At 47.4% G+C, this 15,408-nt stretch overlaps 1 protein-coding gene across 1 annotated transcript in view; it reads right to left on the bottom strand.

The window, feature by feature from the left end:
* Positions 1–10,348: 10,348 nt before the first annotated feature.
* The window catches only part of LOC119399317 (homeobox protein unc-4 homolog), a 111,344-nt gene continuing 106,284 nt past the window's right edge, over positions 10,349–15,408 (bottom strand). The window contains exon 5 of the mRNA XM_049417337.1: positions 10,349–15,327. Within this exon, the coding sequence (XP_049273294.1) occupies positions 14,679–15,327 (649 nt within the window). The 3' untranslated portion in view covers positions 10,349–14,678. The remainder of the gene's footprint in view (positions 15,328–15,408) is intronic.

Below are 15,408 nucleotides of genomic sequence, written 5' to 3'. Positions count from 1 at the left end.
CAGTGCCTTGTCGACCATAGGTGAAATTTTCGAATCGTCTGAGCAAGCGTTCACTTGGGCATCAGGTCGAACGTTACTGAGGACAGCTACTGTTGTCGGCGAGTATTCTTTGAATGAAGCGAGCTTAAGTCCCCCTGGTAGTAGCACCGGTTCATTTGAACAATTTATGGTCCAAAGTTCCGTACACCCTTTCCTCACTGAGACTATGCAATGGGGTACCAACGTGTTCTTCTTAATGCAACTCAAATGGAAAGGTTCCACCATCGCGTCGAAGCTGGTATCGTTGTCGTAAATAGGCGAAGGAACTACGGGAACGCATACAGCACAGAATGCCGGGACAACGGTATCTTCGTAGACTCGAAGCGCACCGTGTTCCCTGCCCGAATTCTCCATAAGTCCATCAGGAACAGTGTCACTTATGAACACCTCGCCATTTCTACAATCAACAGTGGCCCCACACATTCGCAGGAAATCAATACCCAGAATTATGTCGTGCGTGCTCCGTGGAAGAATCGTGAATTCTGTCGCAAACACTTGATCACTCAGCGACACTGTCGCAGTACAAACACCAATCGGACACAGCGAGTTGCCACCCACGCCACAGAATGTTGTCGCTTTCTCCCACAAAAACATCACTTTGCGTCCCAAACGACCTTTGAAAGCAGCACTCATGATCGACACGGTCGCACCAGTGTCCACCAAGGCCATCGTATCTACACCATCAACAAAAACTTGCACTTTGTTCTTAAACATAAACACCGGTGGAGGTATCTCTTCTTGCAGCAAGTCACCAGCGACCTCACCCCCATCGGCCGCGCTGTCTAGTTTTCCTGATGTGGTGACGAGGAGCGGCGACGGGGCGACGGAGACCGGCGCAGTCGAGGTGCTGGAGGTGGTGTCACACTTCGGTCGGAGGCAGGAGAACGGTTGCGAAAGGGTCCCTGCCAAAAGCTGCTCTTGGGTCGTGGTTGGGTGGTCCAGCGTTCCTCAAAAGGTGGGAAATCAGGCTGCTGCGTCCAGGGTGGCGGCCGTTCATAGCGTAGTATTCGCGAGCGATCGCAGTACCTTGATATGTGACCGGTCACACCACAGTTGTAGCACACGGGAGCTGGGCGCAGTCGTCGCTGCCCTTCGACGTGTTCCGGCACGTTGGCATGCTCATTTGCGTAAGTGCGACGCTCAGCAATATTGACTTGACTGGCATAAATGAATAGATGCTATTTCAGTCACTTCTTAAGCGGGTACTCAACCACATTTCCATGTCATCATCGAATGAGCTTCGTATCCAAGTTTTTTGCATGACAAATCCATCGCGGGGAAAACTTTTCGAATCCTGCAGCAACGAGAGGAGTTACAGGGATTTGTCGCACGCTTCAAGCGCTTTTTACCGTCTTCCGTCTCGAGAAGCGCGCTGGAAACTACACAGCGAAGGAGGACACAGAAGAAAGAAGCTACGTCGCGCACGCGTCATGACCTTGACTGCACGTCATCAAACGCAATCGCTCTCTGCCCGTGTTATCACGGTGCGCGCAAATGTTGCTACTGGGAAATTGTAGTACACTCAAGAGCGCGGCACCCGGCACTTGTCAGCACCCCGTGGCAATCTGATCCAAACGCCGCTCTTCGCTTATGTGAGGCACCGGCCAATAGCAGGAAGCTGTTGTATGACGCAAGATATGTATGCGACAGCCCAACGATGAGGGTGTGTGGTGTAGGGGCACTTGAGAAAGTGAAAATTTCGCACTCTGCTTGAAACTTCGCTATGATTGCAAGATTTGGATGAGCTGTTCACAGCAGGCTCCACTCTCCACTGTATGTGTCTTAACACAATAGTATTCAACAGCTCGTTTCGCAGAAATGCCGGTGTTCTGCGCGAAAAATGAGCGTTGTCCGTGACCAAAAAACGAGAAAGATCCAAATAACATAAATAATAACGTTCGGTTCGAGTGAGAATTGAACCCATGCCTTCTGCCTGGCAATCAGGTGTTCTACCACAGAGCCATGCCATTCCTTCAAACAGCTTCGAAAAAAACACCATGTGAATGTCTTGTAGTGGGAGGAGTCTCCTAAACGTATGTCATATTTCGTGGCAGAAGCGTAGAATCGTGCCAGGCGTCAAAACATGTGAACTGCACAACGAGTTGGTATTTTGAAAGCCCGCCCATTACAAAGCGCTGACATTTATTTATTCATCATCATCGGCAAAACTATCAACAATGTGAGCAGCTGCGTAGGTTCTCGTGTTGACTTACGGACGCGTAGTGGGCCCTTCGCTGATTCGCAACAGCACGAATTATGGCGTAGTGCGCGCTGCGCAGCTGTGCTTGCAGTAGGCATTGTAGGATAGTTTCAAACGGGCAATGTTACGCGCACATACGTTCGTTTCCTCACGGCGCGGTTGAGGCATGCATCGAGAACAGAAGCCAGGCTAGCAGTATAGAAGGCGATGCGCACGGGGCACGATTACGCTATCGCGTTCTACTCTTGAAAGCAAAGCTTAAGCGTCCTCCAAGTTGTTTTCACCATGCGCGAGGAGCGGTTTAGGACCCATTAAAGGTGGGTCAGCGCAGTAGAGCACTTAATACCGTACACTCTAGGTCGCTGACATTTTTGTGGCTGCTATGCTCTGCCTACACTGGAACTCAACTGCATATGTCGTGTGGCAATGCACATATTGAATGTGGACGTCATAACCTCTCTGCCCATGGGTTACCTCGTCCATGACTGTGTCCATACCTCGTCCGTAGATCGAAATTACGCTTTCGTGAAGCTGCATATGATCTGCGTTAAGGTAATTTAAGTTTAGCCGTTTAGGCTTTAAAATGAATATGATTGACGAGTTACAGTTTCACTGCATAGTCTTGCACACCTTTTGAGAATCAGAGAGTTGGGACATAAAGACGCGTGTTTCGGAAGTCTCATCAAGACTGTATTCCTCTACATGTGGTGAAGACGATGCTGTGTGCATTGCATACAAGTTCTTCAGATTCCTGCTGTGTCTTTCTGTGAAACACTGCTGCTGTCTTTGTAAAGAAGCTCCAAGACGCAATATCTGTCGGTGTCTGGGGATTTGCTTTTAGTCTAGCGGCTCAGTCCGACGAAGCTGTAAAACTTGTGAATGCTCACTTTTGCAACTAATAAACAAACTGTAAGTAGCAAATGCTACCCCTTCTTAATGGCAGTACAGAAGACACATACTAGGAAATATGCAAATCGCGAGATACCAGCACTATTTCAAGGAATAGAAATTGAGTTTATTCGAAGATAAGTAAATTTCGTTCTAACCATGGAGGCCCTTAGTACAGGGCTTCTGTGGCCTTGGACACTGCGTGAGCCTGGTTTCCTGGTTTTCTCTGGAGTTCCAGGCTATATAGACCAATTTCACAAGGAGGCTGCCATTTTTAAAGCACTCCACCGCCGCAGCGCCGTCTATCGTCTGCGACGTTTCGCCGCCCTTCCGGTGTGTGGGGTTCCGCGGCGGTGTATGCAGAGTATGCGCTCGGTTCACAAGGTATTGCTGTTCTTCGCGATACACGGGGAAAACAGGGCAACGCTTTTCGAATGTAAAGGCGCTGATAAATAATCCCTGAGCTTTCAGCTTCAAAATGGCTGAAACAGCAAGCAGCGGCGGCCCACGAGAGGTTCCCGCAGCAGCGCCGACGATGAGTAGAATGCCAATGCAGTTCTTAAGCAGCATGTGTAAATTGGTACTTGCTTTGTATGTTTTGTTACAGCTGGCCGGGTGAGGTTCTTGGAATAATCACTATAAGAGAGCGTTAACATTTGGGACAACTGTGCAAGTATAATCGGAGAAACGTCAATGGAGACGAGCGAACACGTAGGCCATTGTCCGGCTGCGCGCTAGGTGCGCGCATTAGTGTTTAAGATGGCTCCCGGGTGTCCGTGCCGTGATTATTCAAGTTCAACGTAACTCTAATCCCTAACAGACCCTTTTGGTTCCTCTTGGCACGTTGCAATACAATGTTGACGGAACGACAGGAGCACAAACACCGATACCTGTGTTTATTCGTGTCGCCGTCGTAGCTTGTGGCCTCTCATCCTTGCACAGGATAAGGAACAGAAGTACGACGTGTGAGCTCAAAATTCGGCGTAGAAACAACACCGATGATAAAATAAAAATAAGCCTGTTGCACATCTGGAAGCGTGGCATGGCGTAAGTTCGCTTCGGCGCGAGCCGCCGCCACTAGCGATACGCCGAAAGGGCGCTCGTTTTATTGCGATAGCAATTATATGGACAGTCTCGGCTGGATTTTGCCGTCGCCGTCGCCGTCGCCGCCGTCATGCACCGTATATGTATAAGTACATATATATATATATATGAAGGCCCCAAAGAAAAATAACTCAGAAAAATGATTCCGAAGCGCGGAATCGAACCAGGGACCTCTTGCACCGCAGCGAGCGGCGCTATCCACTACGCCACGCAACGCAGATCCTCCACGTAGCTAACGGCGAGCGTTATATACACACCATTTAGCGCTGGACGGACTCAGAGACAGCAGGCGATAATAAGCGTTTCTTCATTACCAGCGAGGTGGCGCTAGGAGCCCGACGGGCGCATTTAAAAGTCGTCGGCGAGCTCGCTCGCTTCTTCTTATATTTGCGCATGGGAGAAGCTTGCCCTTCCGCTGTCTGCTCGCGCGGTTTTCTCGTGGCGAGGGGTAGAGGAATGTTTCACGCTTTCACCGTGATGTCCGCGCTCATGTTACGGCGCGTACGAATGTCACTCGAGCTCAGGGACGCCGCCAAACGAGCAAAGAGAAGATGAGCGCGAACTATCAAGTGTCACAGCTCGACACTTGAAGCACGCTAGTTTCCTTCGCTGCTTCGGCCGCCTTTGCAACAGAAGCGCTGTTCAAACTGAGAGTATCCATTGGCGAGCCTCACTTCGTATAGCATTAGTTCATTGCTATCGCATTCATTGCTTCGCCCTTGCGGCGAAACTGTGACTTTTTTTGGTAACATTATTGCCAATTTGTTTCCTGGCGAGTATTTCAGAAGCATTACGACGAGCTCACGTGTCCAGGTAACGACCTGGTTTTAACGAACGTGGGCCGATTATTCACGACACCCAGGCTGCCGCGCGAAAAAAAAAGTGCGGTTGTCATAACGCTACCCCAGTTATCCTCACAAAATTGACAAGTCGAGAAAGAACGTGCTCTCGACGAAACGTTAGAAACGCGTACCTACGCCAAAGAACACATGTCATGCGGGCCTTTCTGTCATGTAGATTGAAAAATCACAGTTTCGCCGCAGGGGCGAAGCAATGAATGCGATAGCAAGAAAATAATGCTATACGAAGTGAGGCTCGCCAATGGATACTCTCAGTTTAACAGCGTTCCTGTTACAAAGGCGGCCGAAGCAGCGAAGGAAACTAGCGTGCTTCAAGTGTCGAGCTGTGACACTTGATAGTTCGCGCTCATCTTCTGTTTGTTCGTTTAGCGGCGTCGTTTAGCGGCGCTCCGTAACATGAGCGCGGACATCACGGTTAAAGCTTAAAACATCCCTCTTGCCCTCACCACGAGAAAACCGCGCGAGCAGACAGCGGAAGGCCAAGGTTCTCCTTGCGCAAATATAAGAAGAAGCGAGCGAACTCGCCGACGACTTTTAAATGCGCTCGTCGCGCTCCTAGCGCCATCTCGCTGGTAATGAAGAAACGCTTATGAACGTCGGCCATCTCTGAGTCCGTCCAGCGGCAAAGGGTGTGTATATAACGCTCGCCGTTAGCTATGCGGAGGACCTGCGTTCCGTGGCGTAGTGGCTAGCGCCACTCGCTGCGGAGCAAGAGGTCCTTGGTTCTATTCCGCGCTTCGGAAGCATTTTTCTGAATTATTTTTCTTTGGGGCTTATATATAGATATATATATATATATATATATATATATATATATATATATATATATATATATATATATACACTTATACATATACGGTGCATGACGGCGACGGGGGCGGACATTTTCCAGCCGAGACTGTCCATATAATTGCTATCGCAATAAAAGTGCTCATTCAATAATCTCGAAATTGCACGCACTAAGATGGAACATTTTCTAGCCGCAGGCATTGTACATCATGAGCTGTAGCATAGAAACCAGAAAGGTTCATGAGAACAACTCTTGGCCAAACATTTTGTGTATTAATCGTCAGCCTTGATATTGGTTCTCTTTGGTGCAGATGATAAAGTGTACCAGCACCCAAGCACAATCACAAGCTGGCGTGATGACTCGGAGAAATGGCCATAAGTGCAGACACCCCATATAATAATATTGGCCTCGAGGCCCACCACTGGAAACGCCGGCGCCACCGTCGGCGTGACGTGCTTGGCAGGATCACGTGGTCTCAGCGGCCGCGTCGGCTGCTTGTGGCGCACTGCCGCGTGCTTTGAAAACGAGTTTCAAGTCCCACGTGCGCTGCAGTCTGTTCAAATTCGGAAGTTTTCTCTCATTTTCTACTCAATTGAAACCATTGTAATAGAGTGGCTGCCTCCGAAGGCGACGAACATGGGGCTCTACCGCTCGGTGCCGCAGTGCCGCGCTTACGCAAAGGAGCCCAGTGTCAGCCTGCACTGGTAACCGCGGGACAAGAAACAGCGTGAAGCATTGGTTGTAAAGCTAAGAACCGGCAAGTAGCCATCCGCTACGAGTCTTGTGTGCAACAAGCACTTCCGCGACGAAGACTTTTGTTACTGCGTCGGGCCTGCGATGTTCGGTGAGTAGCAGACAGCGCGCACTGAGACGAAGGCTCGCGCGTGCTTCCCGCCGGCAAATGATGCTTATCTGCCACAGGATGGTAAAAGCGCTACCTTTTACCACGTGCGATGCCATCTCAGAACCCTCCAATGCGACCTCTTGATCGTCGGCCCAGTGCTCAGCGTCCACAAAATCGGCTGCAGATGCGCAAGTCACTGTTTAGATGCGTTGAAAAAACGCACAGGGTCCCTTATGCATTCGTTAAAGATGACTAGAAGGCGAAAGCCAGCTTCTTCTTTTCAGTCGATGTACTGATTCTCCCGCGCCCCCCTCCAAAAGCGTTCTGCACCTAACGCGGTTTTGCACGGCCTCCGTGACCGATCACGGAGGCAATGCAAAGCGACCATGACGTGTGAATACGTCATCATGTGACGTCATAATGACGCTATATATTTTGGCGATCTGTGACGTCATATGGTGACACCATCACGTGACGATTATTTTTTGTATCACTCGTGTTGACGCCGCCGACGCGGGACGCCGACGGGCGACCTTCCCATTTGATGAGGCATGCGTTGCTTCATAAGCTACATAAATTTTGCATTGCCTCCGTGATCGGCCCACCGGCCAACCCCACGTATTTTCTTGGAGCCTCATTTATTTACGTGGGAAAGATGCCACCCTGTTGGCGTTAGACACGACACTGCTGCCAAAATTGCTGGGGTACTCGTCAAACATTTACTATCCTGTTTTGCGGCTGTTGGTTGCTGCAATACCTTCTATTTTATTCACCGCTATTTCCAGTTCATGTGGGTCCTAGTTCACAGCCGACGTTTGCAGAACAAGTCCGGCAAACGTTACTGTATTTTCTTTCTTTTCCTAGGCGTCGCATGCTACTACATGCTCGGTCTCGTAGACTGGTTCTCCTTCCACCAGCAATCTCGAAGTGGTGGAGTTTGGTCTATGAATTTGTTGATGACAGAGAGCGGCAAGTTCACTGGAATGCAAACGGAACGATAATTAAGAAGCATTAAAAAAAGGCGTCGCATTTGCTCGCGTTTTGTGTGAGCACCAAACGAAACGAATGCGCTGAATAAAGAAACAGAAGCAACGGCATTTGCCCGCTGAGCAGACCGATCAATACGCAGTGCGAGACAACTTGTCAAATGACATTGAAACGTACCCGAATTTAGACCGAAAAAAAAAAAAAACACTGAATCGTCGGGACGGCAGATCACAAAGTTGCCATGCGCACCGAAGCCGCAGTTATAAGGAAATTGTTTTTGAACTGCTCTGATAGCGTCCGCGCAGTAGTAGTTGTTTGTTTACTCACAAATTCTCATATTTTGCGGCCTAAAGTTCACAGCGCGGTGCCAAAACGCGCTCGTAGCAAAAGCGAAACCATCAGTACGAACATACATGCATACGCTCATACATGTAGAGACACCATCAGTCGTCGCGAACCCGTGCGATCGCTGGCTTGAGGCTTCTTTCTGTTGTGCTCCGTTTGGTTATACAGGCAGTCTACTCTAACGAGATATCTCACATAGTTTGCACTCAACGAGTGACTACCTTTCAAGCAAGAAGCCGGTTCAGGGGTCTCCAACGCGGTGACAGCGTGAAGCGGGTGCTCGGTTTTCTGCAAAGAGACAGCGACTGTAGACTATTTTGTGCTTTCAGTTCGTCGAAAATGATTATTTTGACAGTAAAGAACACAGTTCATTTCGAAAGTACTTACAGAAATGCCCTGGAGGGCTTCTGCGAGATGTTTTTGTAGAGCGCCGACAGCAAAACCTATGGGGAGCATGCCGGCGGTATCCTGCCTAGCACGCAATCGAGGCGCGTCCGACAGAGGGCGACTCCGTAACTCCTCGAGGCCAATGCTATTTGTCGGAGAAGAAGGCGTGCGACCTGAGAGAAGCGAAGTCATTTAAAAACATTGCGCACTTCGCATGCCTTGGATGCCAGTCTTTCAGGCTTTCGTAGCTGTTGCCGCAGCCAAACACGGCGCAGTGGTAGCTTGTCGACGTCCGACATTTCGATTTGCGGCAACACAATTGTTTCCGCGCGTCGAAAAATGGAAACACGCTGACCTCTCATGCACCACGCAGTGCAAAACTCGGGAATCCGCACACACCAGCGGCAGCGGTCGGCCGAGGTGGAGAGAGAGAAAGCGGTGAAAATACACCGGTTCGAGGCTACGCTCCTCCTCTCCGTGAAAACGGTCTATAGAGCTGAGCAGCGCAGCCTGCCATGGTGAGTGAGTAGAGTTTGTGGTTAAGTGGGACCACCAAACTAAACCGGGTACCGCAGGCAGTACGATGTAAAGTGGCGTGTTCGCCAGAATAAAGGGGGCTTGAAATTATATTGTGCTGTATACTGCTCCTTCAGGAGGCTCAAATACGCGCTTGCCTGCAATCGTCACTAGACGAAAACCCCGTCACTGGCTTGCTTATTGAGGGAGCGATGCAGCGTTCTTCTCTCTAGTCGGTAATATTGAAATACGTCAGCGGGTAGCAGGTCTCTGTGCCCGGTGCCCGTATGCCAGCTCGTGTACTCTCAAGGCACTCGTCCCAACAACAGCGTGGGCCCATTGATTTCCGGTAACAGACTCACTGATAAGGGCCCAGGGTACATCGACGCGGTACAGCTTGTCTTGGTGTGTTGTCAGTAGCCGATGGGACGGCGGGGGCGGATGGCTCCCGTTGTCAAGGCAACCGAAAGAATATCCATCTCGGTAGAAGCGGAAGAGGATGCACCAGTCTTATCTCATCAACAAACTCGAAGGAATTCAAAATAAAGCAACCCGCTTCATTACCAAAGATTATTCACGAACATCAAGCATAACTAACCTAAAAAAATCTCTGAATCTAAGCACCCTAGAAAATAGAAGAATCATAGCACTTCTATCTCATTTCCACAAACATTATCACTCATCATCGTCGTTCCGCGCACGCCCCATCACGGCCGCCCATCGTATCTTTCCGCGCCTGGATCACCCCTTTAAAGTACAACCCGTTTTTGCTCGAACAAACTTCTTAAGTAAATCCCCCCTCTTTCTCGCAATATATCACTGGAACAAGCTACCTGCCGACGTCGTTTCTTCTCAAAATCATGAAGATTTCGTGAATAAACTTAAAAGTTATTTTAATGAAAGTTAATATTGTTCTTGTGCATATCTGTTTTGTTGTACTTGTTGTCGTTGTTCTTTGTACGCGGAATTTCAATGAACGGGAATTATCCTTTCTTTGCATCCTTTTCTTGTTTTGAACACTGCGAAAATTTTCCTTAGAGTTTTTGTTGTCCTGTCCTTTTCTTTTCTTTCTTTTTAGTAGTACTTTCTTTATTTTCTCCGCGTAGCATCCCTGTTCTGTTAAGTAATAGTATCTCTACATATGTATAGCGTATGTGCATATTTATATTTATTTGTATCAATCGTTTGTATTTGTTATTCAATTTGTACACTGTAATTGTAACAGCTTTATTGTGTTATAACTCCCCTATGTAATGCCTACCCAGGCCTTTAGGGTTCTTGAATAAAAAAAAACACAGAAAACACGACACGTGTGATCGTGAAGGCTGTTTAATAAAGTGTCATTTCTTTCTCGCTACAAAAAAAAAAATTGCCGTCGTGAAAAAAAAAAAGAAACATATTATCTCTTACTCTATACAGTCACAACGGACAATGGGAAGGACGTGAAAGAGCATCGCAAGCGAGATTGTGATTAGATAGCGAAAGCAACACCTCATAAACGTAACTTTTCTCTGTGTATGAGGACACAAAACACAGGCACAAGCTCGTAGGGATGTGCAAATATTCCAAATTCGGAATATTGAATCGAACAGTTCCCTACTCAATTCAGCCATCTAATTGAATAGTGAGCATTTGTAAATACGAATATTCTTTGAACAGTTTTCGAACATCTCACAGTGCCTGTAGCATTCAGGAAAACGCTCTAAAGTGTTTTGTATTTTCAAGCAATTGTAATATTTGTTCCTCGCGCTCCATTCGTTCGCCTGTTGTTATAATTAGGAATAATAGGACGTGAGCATAGCCCTGATATGAAGTCTAGTATAATTGCTCGATATTCAAAAATTATATGAGAATTTAAAGTGGGTTCGCTTATAGCATTTGGTGTGGAAAATCATAATCTGCAAATCCCTCAGAACGATGTTTTGTCATGCTCGTCAAGGGCACATCAAGTATGTTAGTTTTCTAAATTCGCAATAGCACTCGCTCTTCCTTTAGAGGTGTTTAGAGCCGTAATTTTAAAGAAAATAAAACACTTTCAACAATCTCACATTTTCCAATATTACAAACTGACTCTATTCTAAGGAGCCTCAGTTCCCGCTTAATGAGCAAAAGCAACGAGTAGTTGCACTGAAAAGAAAAAAAAATATTTTTGAGCACTGAAACAAATCTGTGTACTTGTCCTGCTTAATGTATGGCGAATGTTACAACATTGACAGTAGAGCAGTACAAGGAAAACATTGCAGCAATAAAAGCCTGTGGTACTAAACAGTAGACAACAAAAGCTTTGTTCATTCCGCTGGCTGCTCCCTAATCGTCAGTCCATCAAGCTAAACTTACCCGAAAAATTACGTTCACCCTAATTATGTCATGCAGTGCACGAGAACACATACCATGGGGCCAATAGGACCGCTATACAAGTGATTTGCTGTAATCATTCCGCACAAATGTTAATTCATCAATGGTGCGTCTCCGAAAACGCCTTTAGAGTTGTGTCTAAAGCGAGCACAATAGTTTCCAGCTATAATTCTGGTTGAAGATTTCGTCACGGGATGTCGCCGTAAGCGCTAAGGTATTTACAGATGCGACATCGTTAATACCGTATGACGGAAAAAGGTTAATGCGTATATGTCACCATTATCATCATCAGCCTCTTCTGTCCACTGCAAGAAGAGGGCATTTAGCCGTGATCTCCAACCCATCCTGTGCTGATTCCATTTGATGCCTCCAAATTTCTTGATTTTGTCGCTTCTCTGAACCTTCCGAGGACCACGGCCACGCCTCCCATCTCTTGGTGTCCATTCAGACGTCCAAAGTGATCAGCTGTCATGTGTCCATCTCGTAACGTGACCTTCCCAGGCCCATTTTCGCCTCTCAATATTTACTCGAATAGCGTCTACGCTTGTTTCCTCTCTAGTGGACTCTGCTGTCTATCTGTTACAATTTCGCCTGTCACTTCTCCTTTCATCGCACACTGGGTGGTCCTCAGCTTCACCTAGAGTTTCTTTGTTAATCATCAGGTGTCTGCCCCATATGCTAGAACTGGCAAAATACGATGGTTGTACACATTCCGCTTTAGTGAGATTGGCATGCTACCGGTCATAATTTGAGGATGTCCACCTTATGCGCATCAACCGATCTTTATTTTCCAGCGAATTTCCTTTACCTCGATATGCTACCCCGCTAATATTTGGCATCGACAAATGTACCCTTCTGTTGCTTCAAGGGTGCGGTTGTCTAGCACGAATTCTCGCTTGTTCACCAGACCCAATAGCACTGTCTTTGTCTGTTGCACATTTATCTTCAACCATAGTTCGAAGCTTTCTCAGTTTATTTATTCAATCATCTTTTGCAATTCCTCACTGTCATTTCTCAAGCGTATTGCTCCGTCATTGCTCAAGTCGTCTAAATATTCCTAGCCAGGAAGCGAATAACGGTGAAGAGGTTGTATCCCCATGACGGACTGTTTTCCCGAACGGAATTTTCCTGCCTTTATTGAAAAGGAGCGGAGTATCTGTGGACTCTCTGTATTAATATTCTATGGTATTTACATATGTTTCAAGTAATCGTTTGCCGAGAAACCTCCAGAACACATGGTATCTCTACCGATTCCAGTGCATTTTCAGTGTATGAACGCACATAGAGGTTTTTTTGTGTTCATCTGCTTTCTCAATGATTTGATCATTAGCGTGAAGGTCTTCCATGGTGGAATACCCTTTCCTCAAGCCAACCTTGTTCTCTAGATTGATTAAAGTCAAGTGCGGCTCTTATCCTATTCGAAATTATTTTCGTGAATACTTTGTACCATGCTGCGAGAAGGCTGATCGACCTGTAGTTCTTGGAGTACTTCACGTCTCCCTTTTTGTGTATGAGTAAAATACTCTCGTTTTTCCAACTGGCTGGTACAGTCAGTGTTTTAAGGCATTGTGTGCAGAGTTTTGCGAGCTTTTTAAATATCAAATGTCTTCTATCTTTCATCAAATCGGTTGTTATAACGTTTTCTCCGGGCGCTTTTCCGCGCGACATGCCTTGTAGGGCTTTTCTAACCTCATCGATAGTTACGCTTGGGACTCCGGTGTCATGAGCAGTTTTGGTATCACTCGAGGCAAGCAGATATACATTCGATCTGTGCAGTTTTGAGCAAATGACCTCAACCGCCTTCAATATGTCATCAGAACTGTCAACGATATTGCTTTTCTTCCCATTGACGGCATGCAATATGGTCTTTACGATGCAGTTTTTCTTTAGCTGCCTAGATGTTGTCACCCTCTTTTACTCCTGCCTAAACCTATTTGACGTTGTAGTTTCGTATGTCACGAAGTTTTCTTTTGTTGATCCCTTACGAAAGCTCAATATATTCTACTTTGTCTCTTGACGTGGTTAATTTCATCTGTTGTTCATTTTTATTAGGTCTTCAGTTGTTTGAGAGATGTTGCTTAATTCGTGTGTTAGTACTTTACCACGACATAGAAGTGCTACTTAGGGAATTACATTAGTTACGGTTTCACTCATATCCTCCATGTCATTCTTTTCTTCTTTTTCTAAAGCATTCGACTAGTTCTCCACTGCAATCCAGAATTCCTCGGCTTTTAGCCTGTTAATAGGACTCAAAGCTGCCTACGATCACACTATCATCCTGCCACTTGAATAATGAATGCGCTTGCAGTATTAGAGAACTGATTTTTCTTTCTTCAATATTGTGGTGGCTTACAGGACGCAGGTCAGAGATGAAAAAAGGTCAACATATCGGTAAGGATGGCATAACGTCGCTTCAGATCACACAACCATCTCCAGTGACTCTCTTTCTCGACTAAGTCACAACGCTGGCCTCCCTTGTCGCAGTAAAAAATTAAAAAAAAAAGAAAAAACAGACACTGGTCATCTAATGTTCAAGCACGCACATGCACACAAGTAAACAAGCACACACTGGCGCATCATTTCATGTTATCAACAGCTAATTACCAAGTAATGGCGGCCTTCCTAACCCCAAAGATACCCGCACCTACATTTGCACTTGGAGAGGAGTCGGAACGGAGGCGTATGCATAATAAATAAAGAACAAGAAACCGCTCCGTCCCTCACAAAGTCCTGGTAAAGTCAATTTCACACAACATATAGTGCGACACCAGAGAATCCACGACGCACGAGTGCAAAGGCCCGTTGGGCAGCAGACACAACCACTACTACACTGTTCATTTCAAAGATGTGCGAGTGTGACATCAACAAAGACCAAGAGCAGTTGCACCAAAATCTGGGAGGTGCTTTCGGTGGAAAATGAAGTACAGCTTTATGATCAAACGCTTCTCTGAGGAAGGTGGCATGCAAGCCGTACTACCCACGATATATACTGCCCGAAAATGCTTGTCTGCGTGCAATTTTTCATTGTGAAGGTCACAACCAATGCCCAATTCCCATAAATTGATTTTTTGACGGCCTGCAGAAACCACGCGTTGAATTGACTGCTTCACAATCTAATATGTGCGTCACACTGTACAATTTCGATCGCGACCGGGCCCGTCCTCTATTAGATTGTTCCACCCCGATTGGATCCTTTCTGCAGTTTATGCGCTCAAGGCAATCACGACCGAGCAATTTCATTCGCATTGGTCTCAATCGCGATCAAACATGTATCGCATGTCACCATCGCATAAGTTAGGTCTGCGCTGCTCATGAAACCAGTGCACCGTCGTTGTGTGTCACTTCGTGGTTCCGGCACCGTGGTTACCACGCATCTGTTTCGTCGTCTCCGTCCACACCGTCGTCGTCGACTGCTACGTGGACGGACACCGATTCGTCGTCAGACGCCACATCCCTGTTCCGTTTCTCGCGCAACGACACGTCACCGTCGTCGTCAACGCGAACGTCATCCCCACCGACACTGACGTCATCGCCGACGTCCGCCCGCTCTCTTCTAGAGGTCCGTCTACAGTCCATTTGCGAGGCGGAATCCTCGTCGTCGCAACACGTAACGTCTGGATCGCTGGAGTCCTCGGCTGAGCTGCAGCAGTCCCGCTGCTGTTGGTGATGATGACGTTGCAGTTGGACTCGTTCCGCGCTGACGTCACCATCATCATCGAGGCCACGTTCTTGGAGTTCAGGGTGCACCAGAAAGCCCATGGGTTGCTGGACGACCAGAGGAAAGCCGCTTGCCATCGTTGTTGCCAGTGGTAACCGCAGTGGCGTCACGTGTTTCGCCTGTTCCCGTGGGGCTCCGCGAGACGCCAGGAGACTCTCGATGCTGAAGGCGGATGACTTGCCTCCGCCGTTGCTGCCGCTGGCGACGACGCCTCCGCCAGGTGGAGTGGTGGTCGTGAGCAGCGTCATGAAGCGGTGCGCTGGCGCGTCAGAGGAGCTGTCGTCCGCAGAAGATCTGAATAAAGAGATAAAACGATAGTGAAGACGCTGACGTGCATACTCCAATAATCAATTTCAAATAAATAAATTAGTCTGG

The sequence above is a fragment of the Rhipicephalus sanguineus genome, chromosome 7 (genome assembly GCF_013339695.2).
Source record: "Rhipicephalus sanguineus isolate Rsan-2018 chromosome 7, BIME_Rsan_1.4, whole genome shotgun sequence".
Taxonomy (NCBI): domain Eukaryota; kingdom Metazoa; phylum Arthropoda; class Arachnida; order Ixodida; family Ixodidae; genus Rhipicephalus; species Rhipicephalus sanguineus.
This window is presented reverse-complemented; position numbering and strand designations above follow the sequence as displayed.